Raw genomic sequence first — 19,795 nt, 5'->3', positions numbered from 1 at the left:
CGACATGTCCCATTCAACTTGATACAGCTGAAAGTGACAAAAACCTCATTCCTGGGGTGAGATTTATATCTGATGAGTTAAGCTGCATACAGCTTACCCTCTGTAAGAAGATGGGAAAACACTAGTGGAGGGCAAACACAGAGATGACATCCAGACAATATTCTGTCTCCCGAAACATTCTGTTTGCTGAGACGCCCTTCCAGATCCTAACCACACTGCTTCTCAGCCTTTCAGCTAAGATGAAGTGCGGACACTTAGTCATGACTCAAGTGCTCTGGAGAAGTTAGGAGAGCAGAGGTCACTTCATAACTGCCAAGTGCAAGAAACCCTAAAGCAGCAATTTTTAACAACACGGCTGCCTCCAAGACAGAAGCTGTAAGGAACTTCACAAGGCTCCCGGCTTTGGATGAAAATGTCATGGGCTTTGTGGCACTTCTCTCATCCTTGGGACCCTTGTCTGGAATGTTCTGGATGTCTGGAGTTAAGGGAAGTTCCATTTCATTTACCACTGTTGAAGGCACTGACTCACCCCCGCCGACTTGGGAGCATGCCATGCAACAATGCTGGTCTGCAGCTTTGGGTAGGAGGTAGGAAATGAAATTCACATTTTATTTACTGCACATATTACTCAGTATTTATCATCTAAAATGGTCTTGTAAAAGCCTTTGCCAACTACACATCCCATTAACATACAGATGGAGTGTGCTCTGCTCGGAAGAGCGGTATTTTAAGGCTCTAGGAAGGCACGAGGTAACTCTTCACTAAGCAGCCCCAGACTGCAGTGTTTTTGAAGAACTTAAGGCCACCTGGGAAACAATGTTGATTTTGATACTGCACTAGCACCCAGGTGACATTCCAAATGATTTACAATGACACTCTCAAACCATAAAAGTGCTTCACCCAAGTCAACTCAGAATGGACAGACAACCCCATTGGTAGATGACAAAATGGAAACATGGACACATTTCATGATATAGACATCAAAGCAACAACACAAACACGGCTGAAAGGCAAACTGCGACCTGGAGGGGAGAGAGCAACTGTCTTGCCGACATCAACAACCCTAAGAAAAAGTGAACCAAAGCTACTAAACAAATTTCTATAAAAAAACACTAGTCCACCCTCACTTACAAATGGAAGACAATACATGAAAACTAGTCCAAGGCACCACTTTTTCTCATTTAGGAGGTTGGTAAAAAGCCCAAAATCTGAGAACACTCTATACTGGGGGATGCTCTGTGGAACCCCGTATTGCTGTTTTGGCACAATCCATACAGATTACACATGCATGTGCCCTGGGATATAGCCATTTCTTGAACTTGACCTGCATTTGCCTTATCCACTTGCGAAAAGCACACATTTACAAAACATAGTCACAGCGGGCGACATCCCTGAGCCTGTGGAACTATATCATAAAAAAAAACAAAACAAAAACACCCAAAAGGTATTCACAGTACTGTTTACAATGGAGCAACTGATATGATAGCCCAGAGGACAGGTTAAATAAAGTTTGACACATCTGTACAAAGGAAAGCATGTCTCCATAGAAATAGAATGAGGTAACTGTGAACGGACATTACAGAATTCATGAGAAATGGAACTAATGAGACTTACTTTGGTGCAAAAATTGTTTAAAAACTTCAAGTAATTTTTATGTAACATGCATCTTTCCATGGAATTTCTGAAGCATATACAAATGCTTATATATACACACGTGTATGTGTGATGTGTATAAATACAGTTATATTAACAGACAGGAAGAGAGGTATTTCATTCTCTTGTTCACTTTCCAAAGGACTTCCACGAATGGAGTTGGGCCAGGCTAAAGCCAGCAGCCAAGAGTTTATTCTGGATTCCCAACATGGATACGGGACACAATCAGTTTGAGCATCCACTGTTGCTTTCCCTGGCTCATCAGCAGGCAGCTAGATCAGAGCTCAAACAGCTTGGCACTCATTTCAACTTTTTGATTTTGAATCATTTCAAATAATGCCTATTCAACATTTATCAGCCTTTTTGATTTTTACTCCTTTTCTGTCTCCTTTTTGCGGGGGAAATCAGCAGTGATCAAGTCTTGGCAATTCTTTCTCTTGGCCTCATCCATGGCTGTCCTAAGGTAGGCACAGTGAGACAGGCAAGGAAGCGGGCAGCACCACGTCAAGTTCAGGTACACAAACTTTCTAACAGCTACCATGAAGGTATCCCTGCAGGGCTTTCCTACCTGATTTTTGGCTGTGTTTCAGATGGAGACGCAAGGAGGGCGGAAAGACGAGTGCACAGTGAGAGGCAAAGGTGGGAGACAGGGAGGCTGGTCCATGTGCATCCCCCGCCTGAGGCCAGCCTCCCACAGAAGCTGGGCAGAGGCACGAAGACACGCTACCTGCAAAGCATCTTACAGCACCGTGGCAGGGTAGCATTGAGTCAGGAGGCAGCAACAAGAATGTCAGAGGAGAGAAGGGAATGTGGAATGCTGGTCTTGAGTGCACAGAGATCTTCAGGGCGACAGAGCGCAGGTGTTGGGGGAGCAGTGCCACGGCAGGCTAAGTGGTGAGAGGGAGAGCAGAGGCTGTGGCCTTCTGCAGAAGGATCTGCACGTGTCCATGTCATCCTTCTTGAGCTGTGAGCATGGCATACAGAGCAGGGGCCGGAAGCCCCACCTCAGCCACTTAGGGACCTTGGCTTTGCTTTGTGACTTACCTCCTCTGAGCCTCAGTGGTCCCATCTGCTCAATGGGCTGATGCCATCCACACACTAAACATTTTGCATAGCACACCTCCCTTGATCTTCGCAGCAACCCAATGAAAAGAAGCTATCATCAGACCTCTTTTTTCTAGTGAGGAAGTTGAGGGTCTTAAGAGCCAAAAAGTGGAAGAGCTGCAATTGGAAACTGTTAAGACTAAGTAAACTCTATGAGTCACAATCAGGTGTGCAGCCATAAACACCTGTCATTTTTCAACTCTTTGGCAGAAGAAACTGCTTCCCCTGCTCTGAGTCTCCCTCATTTAGAGGTGAGCAGACACCAGAGGGACTGGGTACTTTATAGCAAAATAGAACACTTGCTTATGATTGGAAGTTTGTAAGGGGTAGGGAATTTGACACAGTAGTGAAGTGAAAAGACTTCTTGGGGTGTCTGTGGACACACTGAGGTACTTGGGTTCGAGTCCTGGCTCTGCTTCCTTCTCCAGCTATCCAGCGATGCCTCAAGTACCTGGCCTGCAGTCACTCACACGGGAGACCCAGGCTGAGTTCTAGGCCCTGGGCTTTGTTTTAGCTCAGACCTGGGTGGTACAGGCATTTGAGGATTCAAACGGCAGGTGTAAGATCTCTATCCTTGTAGTTCAAGTAAGACTCCATCAGTAATAATAATAATAATAAGACAATGTATGCAATGAACTTATTGCCATTCTGAGGGCCAAAGGCCTAAGTGAGCTTGTCCAGCAGGCTGCAACCTCATTTCTTGGGAAAACTCTGCAACTAGGTCTGTGCTTGTATTTCTGCTCTCCAAGAGGGCATGTTGGCTCTTTAAAAAGGGTTGCAGACAAAAACCTGCAGTATTTATAACAGACTGGGTATGAGAGTTGTGCATTGAAGTGATGTGTGAATTTTTTTCTCTTTAGATCTTTGAATCCAAAGCTATACACGAGAGTTTCAATTTGTTTTTAATACAGAGTTTTGAAAATTTATTAGAAATGGAAGATTTCAGGAAGTACTAGGAGATCATAGGATGATTCACTGAATCACATCACCAGTGTTAACTGATACTGCCTTATCCACAAGGCCCAAACTGCACTGCAGTGCTTCAAAGTAGATCTTACACCTTGCCATTCATCTGTCACGGTGCCTGCATCGCACCCTCTCAGCTACCATAGGAAGGGCCGGTTAGAACGCATGGTTATCTCACGTTTCATTTTCATAATCTGATTTGCTCACAGCCAAGGGAGACACATCATGGCATATGACAATTTTAGATATTGGTGCATTGGAAGCAAAAAGGGACCTCTCTTGGCATAATACGGGTGAGTGAATTAGCCTAATCAGCAATTTAATATTAAGAGATGATCACATTCATATTAAATACAGCTTGCCTAACACAAGCTTTACAGAAATATTAGCAAGAAGCTCAAGTGTGGCGGTCAAGGTTATACAATCATGACTTCTTAACGTTTATTACAAATCTTCTCAAGGCAATCATTTTTGCAAGTTTTTAAATTATCTAGAATCCATATACTTCTACTTTTTTTTAAAGTCTCATCTTTCCTATAGTAAAACACTTAGCTGCACATTCGCTCAGCCCTCTCCCCTACTTCTTACGCTTCATCCTAATTTATCTATAAATTTGTTTCTGTAAGACAGTTTTCACTTACAAGGTTAAAACATGCAATCTCTAAAACATGCAGACATCTGAAATCTGAAAAAGCAAAAGGATGCAGCACATACAGACACACGAGCAGGAGCACCCCTTTATGCACTAAACTAGAAACGAAAATTAACCCCCCAAACAGAGAAATGAAGCAGAAAGCAAGCACACACAGGGCAGATTGTACTTGGCATCAGTATCCACAAGCTGAACTGATATCTTCAAGTCTCAGCTTTAAGAACTGAAGTAGACCAAGTGAGTTTCAGTATCTGTGGTCTACAAGCCTTTATTTCCAATAGCAACAAAACAAAGAAATATCAGGCAAGCCAATCCCGGCCATTGAGACCCCCGTTAACTTGACCGCCCCTCACCTGCTCCCCTTCTCTCCTCTCTCCCAAGAAGGCACTTCACGGAAACGTCTGGGAAAGCCCTTGGACTTTACTTTGTTACACCCTCTGAATGGACAAAAAAAAAAAAAAAAAACAAACAACAACAACAAAACAAAAAAACAAAAGAGAACAGGTGTAGCAGACAGCATTTTCAATTGGCCACCAAGAGTCGCACATCAACACCCACCCTCCCTTCAAACACCAACATTACCTCGGCGTCAGTGCTTATCTGGGACAGTGTCAAGAGAGGAGGCTTCCACACCAAGGTAGCAAGAGACAGGAGATGGGAACTCTGTTCTTCTGAGCTGTCTTTACCTACTGTGTCAACCCAGGTGTTACAGGGAAGACAAGGGTCTCAAAGAACCATGAACTTGCTCATTTACATGCCTACTCTTTCACCTTTGCCATGCTGCCCTCCGAGATCCAGGATGACCTGAAGTCACGGGAACCCACCAGGACTTGCTGAGAATCTACTGGGAAACCTTCACGGCTACCTCCTAAGGCATTTCCTTCAACATGGTGCCCTTGGACAAGTCTGTGGCTTCTCTTAACCTCAGGCATCCCTCTTTGGCCTGGACAAATGCTCTGCTATTCCACAGTGCAGATTGTACGGTAGAGACATCTCACGGAGATGGGCACAGTGGTTGGCACGAGATTATTGCATTGCTATTGTGGTCCTATATTTAGCTTTCCCTTAAATAACCACATCCACCAGAGACTAGGCTATAGCATCTGAAAGACCATACTTTAGTCACACAACAATACTTGGAAGCTTTATGTACTATTCTTATATTTAATCTAGTAAACCCTTTGGGACATAGGACTTCACACTAAAAAGACTGCTATTCTGTCCAAACTCTGTTGATAGGACAGCAAAGACAGTCTCAGATATGAGGATTTTATTTTTAAAGCTTGTATAAAAGTGGGATTAACAGAAGTTTATTTTGATACAAAAATATTTCTTTTTTTTTTTTTTTTTTTAAAGATTTATTTTTATTATTTTTTCATTGGAAAGGTGGATATACAGAGAGGAGAGACAGAGAGGAAGATCTTCCGTCCGATGATTCACTCCCCAAGTGAGCGCAACGGGCCGATACTATGCCGATCCGAAGCCAGGAGCCTCTTCCGGGTCTCCCACGCGGGTGCAGGTTCCCAAAGCTTTGGGCCGTCCTCGACTGCTTTCCCGGGCCACAGGCAGGGAGCTGGAAGGGAAGCGGGGCTGCCGGGATTAGAACCGGCGCCCATATGGGATCCCGGGGGTGCAAGGCGAGGACCTTTAACGACTTGCGCCACCGCGCCGGGCCCGATACAAAAATATTTCAAAATTCATGTATAATTTTTTTTTCAGAAAGTGTATTTCCTCAAGCATGGATCGTAAATGTTTATGCACCAAAATTACCTGTGAAGATAATTTTCCATGAACTTGAAAAAAACTATTGAGTCAAAAAAACTTTTTTTAGCTATTTCTTATTTAATTTATGTTAGAGACATGGATCATCAATCCACTAATTTATTCATCAATGAACTTGATCCAGGGTTCCCACCATGGTGGCAGGGACCCAATCACTTGGGCCATTGCCCACCACCTCCCAGAGTGTGGCTTAGCCAGAAATGGTCCTTGGTGCTGGGAGAGGGGGTTGAGGATGAACTTGGACTCAGGCCCTCCAACCCAGGATGTGAGCAGCCCAACCTGTGTCTTAACCACCAATCTAAATGCTAGCCCCACCTCTGTGAGCTTCCTGAAGGACCCTTCCATACAGAGACAGCCCCCTTCTGTGACAGCTCTGTGGAGTCCCTTACAGAACTCCCCTGTGAGCGCTCTCATGCCCAAACAATCAACATTCTCTGTTAACCTCTGAGTCACTCCCTGGCTTGCACAGCTACTGACCTCCAGGATCAACATCTTCTAAGCCCTTCTTCCTAACTACACATGTTCAGTCATCACTGGGTTCCATCCTGGGTCAAAGCGCTGGGTGCAGTAACCACAATTTGGAGAAGCCAGAACTTGGGAACATGATAGAAAGAGGGGTCATGGTGACCAAAACCTCATGGTCTCCCTCCCAGGGAAGATGCTCGGCGTGCCTACGAATGTGCATCTGAAGACATCACCAGCGTGTTAGAATGTTGTTACGAATTTTCAGAAAAACTTCAAATTTGCAGCTTCCTAAAATATTTAGACTTTTTCTCAACCCTTAGCCTTACTCTGAATTCTGCCAGATTCACTCCTGCGGGTGTTTTGGAGCGGAGCCGGCCATCTCCGCAGTTTTTCCTCACACACAATCACAGGCGCTTCAGACTCCCACCCGAGAGCTGACAACACTTTGCTGAGAAGCAAACGCCACACGATCAATAACTAATACCACGAGTCAGTCACAGATCTATCTATCACATTCATGCTTGCGAGAGAAGGTGCTGGATTTGGAACAGTCCACACACAGGGGTTGTGTGTACCTACGACAGACTGGATGATGAAGCAGCTAACCCTTCCTGGAAAGTGAGCCTGGTTTAGTATGCGTCCGACTACCCTTCCTTACCCGATCAGGCCAGTCTGTGCAGTCTCCAGGAGCAGGCTTCAATAGCAACCTTTGGCCGTGACTCCCTTCCCACTTTGTCTAAAGCCTGTGTGTTAGCCTGTTCCAAGAGCTCTCTGGCTGGCATCTCAGGGCCAACTCGACAGCAGGGGTCCAGTTACTATAACAACTGTCAGCTCTGGTGAATTCTGAAAGGCCCCTCCGAGTAGCCATTTGGGAAACAGTTACTGAGCAAAAAAAAAAAAAACTTGTCTGGGATCGACTGCCTTAGCTACGACGTGATCCTGGGCTCCCTGGGCACAGCTGTCCAGGCAATCACACACAGGCAGTGCCCACTTCAAGGAGCAGCTGTGGAGCTCCAAACGCCTCTCCCCCTGTCCCCTTCAGCATCCCAGTGGAGACAGTTTCACACTATGGTGTCAATCATAGAGTCATCCACTCCAATCCTACGGGGCAGGCCATCTTAAGGCAGCGCCAAATGTGCTGTGTCTCCCTCTGTGGCTTGACACATTGTCGGTCTTCGAAGAATCAAACTGTAAAAATCATTCCTAATGGTTAAGAAAAAAATATTGAAATCTGGCCAAAGGTGTAGGTTCTACAAAGAGGTAAGTGGCACAGGAAAAACAAAAGAAAAAAACAGGACAACGGCAATCCTGAGAACAGTCTGTCTCCAGCCCAGACAGACAGGATTGTACAAAGCCAGAACAAATGACCAGACTCAGCTAGACTTCAGATTAAGTTTTATACACATTGATCTTTTCGATACCCATTCTTTTCCTTTATCAGTGCAATGCAATATTGATCAAATTCGGTCTGCCCCGTGCCTCTGCGCATGCTGAACCCCACCCCTGAGAACAGACCCTGACTCCAGCCATTGCAGTGGTCTTTTCTTTGCAGTGGTAGGGCAGTGTGCAATACTGAGGGTGTCACGATTCAGGCCTTCCGGGGCTGTTCTCACAGTACCTTTGCCTGGCACATGTGTCCTGCCCCCTTGCTCCTGTGGACAAACTAAAGCCCAGGAGCACTGCCAGTCTTCCTGTCATTCCCATTCTATTCTGGTCAGAGTCAGAGTCACTCTCAGAAAACAGTGTCTCCCAGGGATGCACACTGGGCAGCAGTGACCTATGGGGAGCACAGAGACCAGCAAATGGGCCAGTGAGTATTTCCTGAACAGGAACTTGCACAGCTGGCTCTCTGTCCAGCCCGATGAGTGCCACAAGGAAACATGAGAACAGTATTGCTACATAAGGAATTATGAAAATAGAATTGCTGCATTTCCCAACCTGTGAGGACAACCTGGGCAGCTGAGTTTTTGATCCTTCTAATTTTTAAAATTCTATTTCATTTTTCACATAAGAGACACACAGAGGAAGAGATACAGTGAGGCAGGGTTCCCATTGGCTGGTTTTACTCCTAAAATTCCCACAAACACCAGGACTGGGCCAGGCTAAAGCGGGGAGCCATGGACTGAACTCCTCGGGCCATCATCTGTTGCCTCCCAGTGTGCGCATTAACAGGAAGCCGGAATGAGGAGTGAAGCCAGAGCTTGAACCCATGCACTCCAATACTGGATGTGGGCAGCCTAACTGGCACCTTAGCTAGTGCAGCTAGTAGATCCAGCACCCAGCTCTACAAAGCTTTGAACTCATTTCTTCCTATTTCCCAAATGGTTCAAAACTATAAAAATAGTCGTGTCAGTTAAATAAAAATGGTCAGTGCTTCTGACTTTTATTTGGCATAATCTTTGCTTATCTACGTATTGTCTTCATTAAGGCTAGGAGCCTCTGGAAAAAATAACCGTTTCTTTGGCTAATTTTCTGCACCAGGCACAAGCAAGGTGCTTAGGAACTGTTGAGTAAATGGAACAAAGAATAAATGGACCAGTGATAAGAGATGTTAACAGTCAATACACGATACAAAAGCAGAAATGCAAGAAACTCCAAAATACACCAGCCAAGTGTCTGACCCCGTGCAAGTCAATTCTCTCTGGAAACTCTGCTCTCTTTGGGCAAGGGTGCTTCCCTTCCTGCTGCCATGCCTACCATGCACAGCTGCTGGAGGTAACTGGCGGTGCTGCTCCTTCCCACATGCACTTGCGTGAGGACAATGACTTCTCGCAGCTGCCTCCTTTGTGACTTTGCACGGTGGCGGTTGGGTCAGGGGGAGGGTGGACCAACATCTCAGCCCAATCCAGCTATTAGCATGCAAGCTTGAAAGTGTGGTGTGTTGGACAGATGGGCATAGCACGCGTGCCTGGTTGCTACTGGTGGAAGACAGGCAGGGACCATGGCCCAGCCAGACACGTGTGGTCAGTCATCCGAACAATGCAGGGTGCTACTGCATGCCCACAGCAGATTTTCACACACATCTGCTTGTTTGAGCCTTGAAGATGCCAACACAAACACAACACATATTACTGTGCTCTGCAGCCTTTCATGTTTATTGCACATTGTCTCCTATGGAACATTCAGGAAAGGACAAAAAAAAATTGTAATGTAAAACAACAGACTTGCTTGTTTTCAGGAACAGCATTACTAATGGGGAACCACTGAAAATTTCTGAAAGTCTGTAAAAAAGACACATTAGCCCCATGTGGCTACATTGGCACTGCCTGATTTAATAGTAATTTACAGATGGTTCGGTCACGGCCCTTGAAGACAGCGCACCAACTAGAGAGAAGGATGAGATACTTCTAACACCAAACGAGGCCAGCCTAGGCCACGTGCTACCACTCCCACAATTTCCAGTTTTCTGTCCAGAATCCCATGTAGTTGAATCAGAGAGGACTACTGTCAACATCAATGTAAAGTCCTTGCCTGAGCTAGAACTGTGGTAAGACACCCAATTTGTCATCAGAAAAGCTAGCAGTAGTCACCTAAGTCGCCAGAGGACATACGTTCCACAAGCCAGCATCAAACTTTCTTCCAGTTAAAGGTACTACTGGGGAGAGGATACCTCCTACTCTACTTCCAGGACACCTGTCAGCTTAGGTGATCCTGTCCTCCCTCCTCCCTTACTTTTCTTGTAATTTCTATAATGACATACATTCAATTTCCTTTATGTCACAAGCTCAATCCTCCACACACACAAAAAACCAATTCAACAGAAACACTACTTGTTCCTCAAGAGTGTAGACAAGGGCTGTAAACCATAAAAGATCCTAAAATGAGGATTCTGCTTTTATTGCATTTTTAGGGGGGTTAGTTTGCATATGAGTTACTCCACGTCAGGGGAGACTTACGATATATTCTTATTTGGGACCAGTTCATTTCACTAAGATTAATGGTCACCAACTGCATGAAAAGCAGCTGTGAATATGAATGGGATCCTGTGTTTTGCAACAAAATAGACCAGTTTTTTGATACACAAGGAGGGAAGTTCCTTTGGGCATATTAGTTCTCACTGAGGTCAGACAGCGTGATGGTTCAGAGTGGGTTCTCAAGCTGCATTAGCTGATTTTAAGGAAGGATGCGCCAAAGATTCATACTGTGACTTGGCCATCCCACCTGATCTTCCCATCTCGGTTTGCTGATCCGCTACACAGACACAATGCTGTTAATTAATCTATGCCTAGGTGGATATAGAATATATATGCTGTGCACATGCCTAGCATGGCAGATATTCAACACAAGGTTCTCAATGTATCCAGGTTTTAGGTATCCACATCAGAGGTAAGATTTTGCTCTCCGAAGGAAAACAGATCCTGGAAAGCAACATTCTTTGCAATTACAAGGGAAAGAGAAAAACAAACCCACACATCTTTGCCCCGACCACAGTTCTTAGCTGACACTTTTGTTTTCTCACAGTGGTTAAGCTATTTCCCAGCACAGCAGATAAACAACCTGCATGCCCCAGGACAGTAAGCTGCCATGTAGCACGTGGCTCCTTTCCCGGCAGCAACTGCAAGTTATGCAAATCCAGGAGCAACCTTCCCAGACCGTTCCTTGGCTGCCTGAGCTGCAGCAGCTGCTCACTGCCTTTGGAGGAGTGGCAGCACATTAGTGCCATATTCACAGCCTGTCCTGGAGCAGAGGGGCTGAGGCTCTTGGAATGCACTTTCTGACTGCAGTCATTCACAAGGTGTATTTGGTTACCATCTTGAGCAGGGAAGCCAAAATGGCACACTTCAAACACTACCAAATGGATTTCTTCTCCCAACTTCAGTTATCATGGATTCTTTTTTCCTTTTTCATTTGCTCTGAGCCATTTTTAAATTTCTAAAGATTTCTTTATTTTTACTGGAAAGGCAGATTTACAGAAGGCAGAGAAAGATTTCTTATCTGCTGGTTTACTCTTCAAGTGGCCACAACAGCTGGAACTGAGCCAATCCAAAGCCAGGAGGCTTCTTCCAACTGGTTCTCCAACTCAGCTCCACAGTCCCAAGGCTTTGGGCCATCCAGGAGCTCTTCTGGGTCTCCCACATGGATGCAGGGTCCCAAGGCTTTGGGCCAACCTCAACTGCTTTTCCAGGCCACAAGGCAGGGAGCTGGATAGGAAATGGAGCAGCTGGGACAGAAACTGGCACCCATGTGGGATCTTGGAGCATCCAAGATGAGGATTTAGCCACTGGCCATTGTACTGCATCCCCCAGATGTGATGTTTCTTACTCACTTTCACAGAGGCTCTTAACCACTGCATGACAGATAGTGCAACACTTAGAAGGCACACAACAGGTCACCATTTATGCAAGGAGGCAAGCTGAGACTCAGAATTTATTTGTATTCATGGCCCCACAAACCTGTCCCTTGTCCCAAATCCCTCTCCTAGTGACTTCTGCATGGTCACAGATTCTTCGTCTCTACGTCTCTTCAAGGCAGATCACTGCAAGGGTCACTGAAGGCAGACACGCAGTGCTGTATGCCTAAGTTTTAACTACTTGAAACACATTTCTCCTGACATAGCCATGTGGCTGCCTGCAAATTTCCCCCACCTACCCCTGCTGGACGGAGAGATAACCAAGGTTTCAGCATCTTTAGTGCATTAACATTTAAAGTAATGAGGCTAATGACGGGGCTCTGATTTACTCAATTATACTAACATGTCTGCGTATGGGATGCTTGTGTCACTGCCTCAGATTCTGTACACTCTCCTACTCTATGTTTTGGTGCCGTGTGACCGCCTGTGGGAGCGCAGGGTTCCACTGATGAGCCAAGCAGCTGAGAGCCGAGTGCACGCTCCCTCTCTCCACTTCTGCTGCAGCAACTTACAGTATGCATCTTAGAGACAGGAGCCACCATGGAGGAGGGCTTTCCACTTGTCAGACTTCAAGCAAGAGACAACTGACCCTTCTTCATGAGTCTGAACCACTGCGGTGCTACGCTATGTTTGCTGCAGCAGTGAGTGAGGCTTAGTAAGGACAGCTAGTCCTGATTTAATGGGCTTGCCACTTGACTGCCCAGTTGGTCCCTGGTCAGGTAAAGGGGGTGGGCAGCTGGGGTCATCTCTTTAACCCATTACTTAGGGGTATCCTCCTCTGGAGCTCCCTTCAGGTCCACAGGAGCATCCCCCAAACCACAGTCACTATCTTTATAGTTCTCTTTCTTTCTTTCTTTTAGCTCAAAGTGGTTCTGCCTCATTGGTTAACCTACATTTCTACTATATTTAGCTTGTGACAGGTGACTTCTAGCTATTTCTAGAATATTTTGCACAACTGAGATTGTCTGAAAGAACGAAGTTTGGGAAGAATTTCCCAACGTTCTTTTTGAGGAAGTGTTTCAGGCAAGGAACATAATTTTGGAAATTATGAACAGACTTTTTTTTTTTTTCCAAAAACAGCCCTTCCCTCCCAGTACAACTTTAATGTCACTAATCCACACAGCGTAATTACATGTGAGGGGCAAGAGTCATGTTCATCATAGATCTGATTTTTTTTTTTAATTCTTAGCAAAAGGAATCAACTTCTTTTTAGGCAACCAGGGCCAATAACTAAGTTCCTCTTTTACCTAGGAGCTGGGTTTGGGGTCAGAGTGCACTAAATGCCTGTCTAAACACCATGTGTCAGGCACCAGGGCAGACATTTCACATTAGCTTACTATGATCGCTCACATGAGCTCTGACGTACTTCACCATATTTTGGAGATCAGCAAACAAAGGCAGTGGAGACGTATGCTTTCTTCTAAAGCAGTATATCTCAATCTGTTTATACTGCCACCTCCCCCCTCCCGTGGGACCTTATAGACTTTTTTTTTTTTCAAAAACAGTCCTTTCCTCCCAGTACAACTTTAATGTCTCTAATCCACAGTATACTTGTAGGTACTGTTCCTGTATTAGTCAACTTTTGGTGACTGGAACAGAACACCCCAGACAAGATGCTTATGAAGAAGGAATGGATTTGATTTGGGATTATGGCTTTGGAGGTTCACAGTGCAAGACTGGGTGGACCCATTTGGTTTGGCTGTGTGATGAAGATGGAGCAGAGAGATGGTTGAATAATCTGTGTGTTTGTGTGCAGAAACCAACACAGGGCAAATCAGGAAGCAGAGTGGCACAAGTTGGCTTTTATAATCCATCCTCTCCTGGGAACTGCACTTCATGGGCAGTGACCTAAGCACTTCCCAGTCGGCTCCCTCCTCAACACAACACCACAATTGGATCAAGTGTCTTTCGTCCAGGCATCACCCACAAGACTCTCTTGCTTCAACTTTAAATATCTACAACATAGGTTCTGGACCATACTCTAGTCACACCCTAACAGCACGTCCATCAATTCTCAATCCTTTGTGAATACGATCTCCCCTGTTAAGAATGTTTGCTCTGTGCCCAAGCAGGTAGTGAATGTTCTCTAGCTTTGTTCCAAATCAAGTCTATGTTATTCCCACTGACCTTGCTCTATAGCAGCTTTAGCTCTTTCAATGTCATTCAGTCATCTTCAGGGCAAGACAACAATCCTTTCAGATAGCGTCCTCCAGGACCTTGCTGTCCCCCACTCACTGCTCCCATACAATACTCATGCATCGCTGAATCCCATGGACCTGCTTGTAACAGGTCAGGCCTCCTCTAGTCTCATTTCTGTATACCGTCTTCCCCTGTGGACACTCACTCTCAGCTTGGACACTACTAGATCAAGTGTTACCTCACACAAATCACCTTCTAAGGCTGAACTACAGTCCTGCCCACGAGCTGTCAGAGCAGCTTGGACTAATCCTTCTCTCAACACTCCCCAAGATTTTTTTACTAAGTTGTTCCTCTGTCTCTTCCAAGGCATGCTGAGGGCCAGGAGACCTCATCCCTGACTCACTAGGTTGAACACCATGTGTGCCATAATCTCTGTAAACTGCATCAGTAGCAGGTGGCTGCAAATGGGTCCAGTGCTCATGCAAGAGCAGAGTAGTTCAATTTCTGAAGTAACAGGTTAAGAATTCTGTGCAGACTTCCCTCTGGGGCTCGTTGGTCCTGTGGGAAACCTGCCCTTGTCCACTGTATGGATGGCAGTGACATCGATACCATTCCTGAGTCCTGGGCTCTGCCAAATTATTTCATCCCTCTGGCCCCTGGAAGACTGTGAGTATGTACAACTTAAGACAAAATTGTTAGAGAAGGGAGAATCCCTTCCACTGGGATGGAAAGATGTAAGAATGACATGGCCCAAGGTTGCTGGGTAGAAATAGTCAGAGTTCGTCCAAGAAAGTATAGAGGACTGCCCCAAGAGGCAAGGGAAGCCACACCAGCCGATCTAGATATCCTTGGTCCATTTTCCAAAACAAGCCAGACTTGCTATTTCCTACTGTTTTAATTCAAGATTCAACAAACTCCGCCTCTTCCCACACACACTCCTTGTATATACGGCAGTTTGAAACGGGTTCTGAACAACACAGTGGGTTGACAGTCTCACAGGAGCTGTTCAACACATTACTCCCTTCTCTCTCTCCCTTGTCAAAGAAAGCAGGTCAGAGGATGAGGACAGCCACAGCAACTTCTCTACAATTCCGTTAGAAACACTTGAGATGATACCACTCGAGTGCTTGGCACACAGCCTGGTACCCAAGAAGGCTTTGCCAAAGCATCAGCAAATACAGATAGGACCGTACAGCAGGGGTACTTGGTGCAGCCCAAGATCCAGAGGTGTGGCTTCATCTTCTACGCTCACAAGAATCCACGAAATGACAGTATCAACAACTCCAAGCGACCATCCCAGAAACAGGCACTGACAGCCAAGACTGAGTCCTGGCTTGCGGGAGAAACTGCTGCTACAGTGAGCCAGTCTGGGCCCCTGGATGCCAGACCTGCCACCCAAGAAACCATCCAGAAAGTTCTGAGCTGTCTCAATGCTCTACTTATGTCAAGTCTGTTTGCCCATCATCTGGTGTTATTGTGCCTCAGCAGGCAGAAGACAAGACTGTTGTTCTTGCTCCAGGACTGCATTGCCAACGGGAAATACATGTCTCCTCTGTATTCACCCATTTGCTATTCGAGCTCCCCAACATGTCCCTCTTTCACATGAATAAAAAAAAGAGCTGGATAGAAAAGAGGTCCCTGTCCCTTCCAGGCTGTTCTCACACTTAGCCAACTCATCCACCCTAACACTAATTCAATTTTATTTCCCTTGCTCTGTTAGACTTTTCCCTTTCATATTCATTCTTGTACTACTGGCATTAGGAGCTTGGTAAAGGCTCAAATCCAGACGCCACTGAATGAAGGCTAGGGCTCTGGTTCCTGTAAACCAAGCTCTGGAAAACACACACATACACACATGTACACTCACTCACATGGATACTTCAGAAAGTCTGGAGAAAATAAACTCTAAGATAAATTTATTTTTAGGGCAAAAAAACCATTTTGAAATTCATGCCTCAGCTATGCATTTTTCATAAACTCAAGACCCTGTATATGTGTATGAACATTATAATACTATAACATTTTAGGTATGAACTCTTGCTGTATGATTCAATTCATACTTCCCTCTTGGACTCACTAATCTCTTGGAAGTAAAAGCACTTGTAATTTTTCAAATGGAAAATATACTCTGAACGGAAGGCTTCAAAAGCTGTCTTGAACACAGCAAACAGCTCATTACTGTAAGAAGCGGGCAGTGAACACTTGGGATCTGGCAGGCCTGGTCCCTATGCCTGCTTGGAGACATGGTCCTTGGTCTACCTTGTGGTAATGATCCAGAGCAGGGTCTCCTGGGCTCAGCGCTGGGCCAATTAGAAATAATCTTGAGCTCCCGAGTTTTTGGTTAGCAGTGCTTCACTGAGCCTGTTTGCTTCCACCTGGAGACACAGGGACTCTAGTGCCACCAGCACTGGACAGAGCCCAGAGATGGGCCTGCAGGCCTGTGCAATTTTGTACCCTTCATTAATCTCACTTGAGGCAGCCTCCAGTTTCCCAATGGGCTCCATAAATACTAGTTCAGAAACCACCTTCTGCCAGAAAAAGCAGGACATCAATCAAGTGCTTCTGGGCAACCCCCTGACACACTGACCTTCACCTTGTAGCTGGTCTGTTCCAGTTATGGTTAGCTGCCTGTGAAAGTTTGAGACGATTCCACTCTTTTAGTGCTCCTGTCCTAGCCAGCTGAGAACATCCTCAAAGCCACATAGCCAATCCCTCATTGGATTTTACCTCCACACTCACATGTAATCTATTCTCAGTGCCTGCACTACCCACCACACCAAACCACAAGCACTTCTTTCTTAGCTATTTCTGTACTTTCTTAGCTATATCTCTGCTCTAGTTCCTCTTTGGATTATGTTCAACATAGCAGCCCAAGAGATCCTCAAGTCAGGTAACAAGACTCTTCTGAACTAATCTGCCCATCAGGGTGAAAGGTCATGCCTTAAGAATGGTTGGGCAACACCCAACATCCCTACCCCTTTCTTCCTGACAGTCTTCTGCCACTCTGGCTGTTCTGCCGTGGGTTTGCCTGTGCCTCAGAACAGGCTGCTGCTTTTGCTTAAACTGATCGCAGATGGAATCCACTTGGTTCCCTCCTCAAAAGTATTTCACCAAACTTCATCTCCCAGTTAGGCCTTTGGCGTGCATTCTGAACTACAATCCCTCAGGCCTAGCAAACCCAATCTCTTTTCAGATTCTGTTTTCTTCATGATATACTTGACATCTGGAGAATTAGATGCTCAGGTTGTTGGCTTCACCTGTCTCATCTACTAAGATCAAATCTTACTTACTTTTCTATAACCAGTGCCTACAATACCGTGTGGCCTACAGCAGGGGCTCAGAGCTGATTGAATGAGAAGAAGCTGGGAAGAAGAGTGAAAGACATGCTCCCTGTCTCTCACTGGTGAAACTTACTAGGCAAAGGGCAGAGGTTTCTGCACTGATCAGAGAGGAATGCAGCCAGGCCAACCAAGCAGGCCAGTCTGATCACTCAAACTGCAGAAGACGAGACAGCAAAAAAACTCAGGGCCTTAAAAACAGAGGCTGCCGGTTCTCTCCTTCAAGTAGTGGAGAACAAGTTCAGCAATAATAGTAAGAGCCACATTGTTCATCTAGTCTGCCACTTCCCTCTTACATGTACTCAACATCACAGCATGGTCTTCTTTTCTAATTTTCAGCAAACGGCTCCTCCCCGCAAAAAATAATCTGAACTACATCGTGGTTTCAGAAAACAGGAAGTGCAATGACTCAGACTAGTTTTTGTAGGTTCATCACCTCAATTTGTTGTGGAAATGGGATTTGAACTTGGATCTTCCCAATCCTTCACTCACAATCAATAAATCCAGATGGAAAGAAGGGTCAGGACTTCAAAAAGGGGCTCAGGGCTGCCATCTGGTGGGGACAACAGGGTCTCCCAGGTGCCTGAGCTCAAGCTGCCTCATCTATCTAAAGGAAGACATCCTGGGCTCCCCCTTTCCCAGCTGACCCCCATATGTCCACCCTGTGGATGCCCGCCGGCTTACTCACCTCCAGTAAACTAGCACAGCAATGAGAAGGATGAGGCACACGAAGGTCAAGGCTGATACCACGATCAAAGGGATGATCCACTCCATCCTCCCTGGAGAAGGGCGGCTTATCATTCCAGAGCTGTTCTTTTCTGCTAAAGAGAGAAACCGGCTCAGTTAGAGGGAGGCGCGAGTGGAGCTGGGGAGCCAGGGAGGGACGCGGAGTCCCGTTCGAGCAGGGCACGGTGTGTCTGGAGAACTGGCCTGCTGGCTTAGCGGCTGTCCCTGGGCAAGAAGGGGCAACTCCGCAGCTCTCTCCATTTCCCACCTGGTGCCAGCCCACACTGGTCATTTCCTGTAGACTCCCTTTTGTAGCCACCAGTGGCATGGAGCTGCAGATGGAATGCAGCTGGCTTTTAATGAGAGTAGTCACAAGACGCGGACGGACAGTCGGCTGCAACGCCAAGAGCACTACAATCTAGAGGGGCTTTTGGAATCGTGGAGGAAGCTGTCCGAGTCCTTGGGAAGAGATAAATCTGCAAGCCCCCCCCCCCCCCCCCCGGACAAAGGCAGGAGGAAGAGCACAGTGGATTTAACAAGGCTTCTGTAAACAGCTGCCTCTTCTTTGTCGACTTAGCACCCACTATCCCTCCCCCTGTAACACCTGACAGACACGGTGGAAAAAGCCCTATCCTCCTGGCCAACGGTGATGGTGGGGACTTGGACTACAGCAGTGGTCCTCATGCCCTGGAGCCAAACTAGAAACTCAGCACAGCCCGAAGGAGCACCCTGGGTCTTCTGCATGTCTCTTCCCCCAACCCTTATGCCCTGAGGTCCTGGTTTCCTTCCAACCCAATTCCCCAGTTTTTCCTCCCATCCCATCACCTACTCACTTCGTCCTTCCTTAAAAAAAAAAAAAAAAAACCGCCAAACCAGAAGCCAGGTCTTGCCCAGCTGCCAGGCACACAGCTGCCCCCTTTAACAGCAGCAGCCACCATCTAGGCGTTCAAAGTCGGCCAGGATTCTCCCTTGGGCAACCTCTTACCCAGACAGCGCCTTCCTCCACGTCGCTGGGCCGAGGATCTTTAGAAGTTCCCAGGAGTCTCAGCGAGGGCTCCTATTATCCCCTTGAACCTGGTAGTGAGGTCTATGGATGCCTGTAAACCACCAGGTGGCTCCAATTAAGCTCCCACGGGGGGGGGAGGTTGAGAAGAGCACAGGTGCACCTGTGCACAGAGGCAGTCACGGGAGGCTGGTGGGCGGGGAGCTCGGGCTGACGGCAGCCATAAGGTACAAAGTCCTTGAAGAGCCTGGCTGCTGGTTTTGACTTGGGCTCAGCAAGGATTCCTCCTGCTCTGTGTCAAAAATGAGGCCAGCATTCAGCCAGCCCAGTCTGTCCCACTGCAGGGCTAATCAGCTGCATTTCCCAGGGAGAAAAGGTGGGTTGAGCAGGAAAAAAAAAATAATAATAATTGGCCTTGAGAACAGAGATTTAAAGAGCTAAGACTCCAGAGTCACAAAAACACACGTGATGGCACCATTCACCGTGTGGTAACACACTTGCCCCTAATTGCTTCCTTCCTTTCAGGTGGAGCCAGGCTGATGCCCTACTCACAGGTAAGACAAAACCAGGAACACCTGGCTATTGATACAGACCAGAAGAAATGGGCCCCTTGGGCT

General features: G+C 46.4%; 1 protein-coding gene across 2 annotated transcripts in view; it reads right to left on the bottom strand.

Annotated features, from left to right (window-relative positions):
• PTPRG (protein tyrosine phosphatase receptor type G) overlaps positions 1 to 19,795 on the bottom strand; it is a 678,048-nt gene that overhangs the window by 55,668 nt on the left and 602,585 nt on the right. The window contains exons 13-14 of one of the 2 annotated variants that reach the window (XM_040994746.1): positions 18,138 to 18,270; positions 4,729 to 4,812 (exon numbers count right to left, since the gene is read on the bottom strand). In XM_040994746.1, coding sequence (XP_040850680.1) covers positions 4,729 to 4,812; positions 18,138 to 18,270 — 217 coding nt within the window. The remainder of the gene's footprint in view (positions 1 to 4,728; positions 4,813 to 18,137; positions 18,271 to 19,795) is intronic. The other variant, XM_040994747.1, reaches the window with a different exon arrangement.

Source organism: Ochotona curzoniae, unplaced genomic scaffold, assembly GCF_017591425.1.
Source record: "Ochotona curzoniae isolate NIBS_2020 unplaced genomic scaffold, NIBS_Ocur_1.0 contig_908, whole genome shotgun sequence".
Classification (NCBI taxonomy): Eukaryota; Metazoa; Chordata; class Mammalia; order Lagomorpha; family Ochotonidae; genus Ochotona; species Ochotona curzoniae.
Note: the sequence above shows the minus strand (reverse complement) of the source record. Positions and strands in the feature narration are given on the sequence as shown.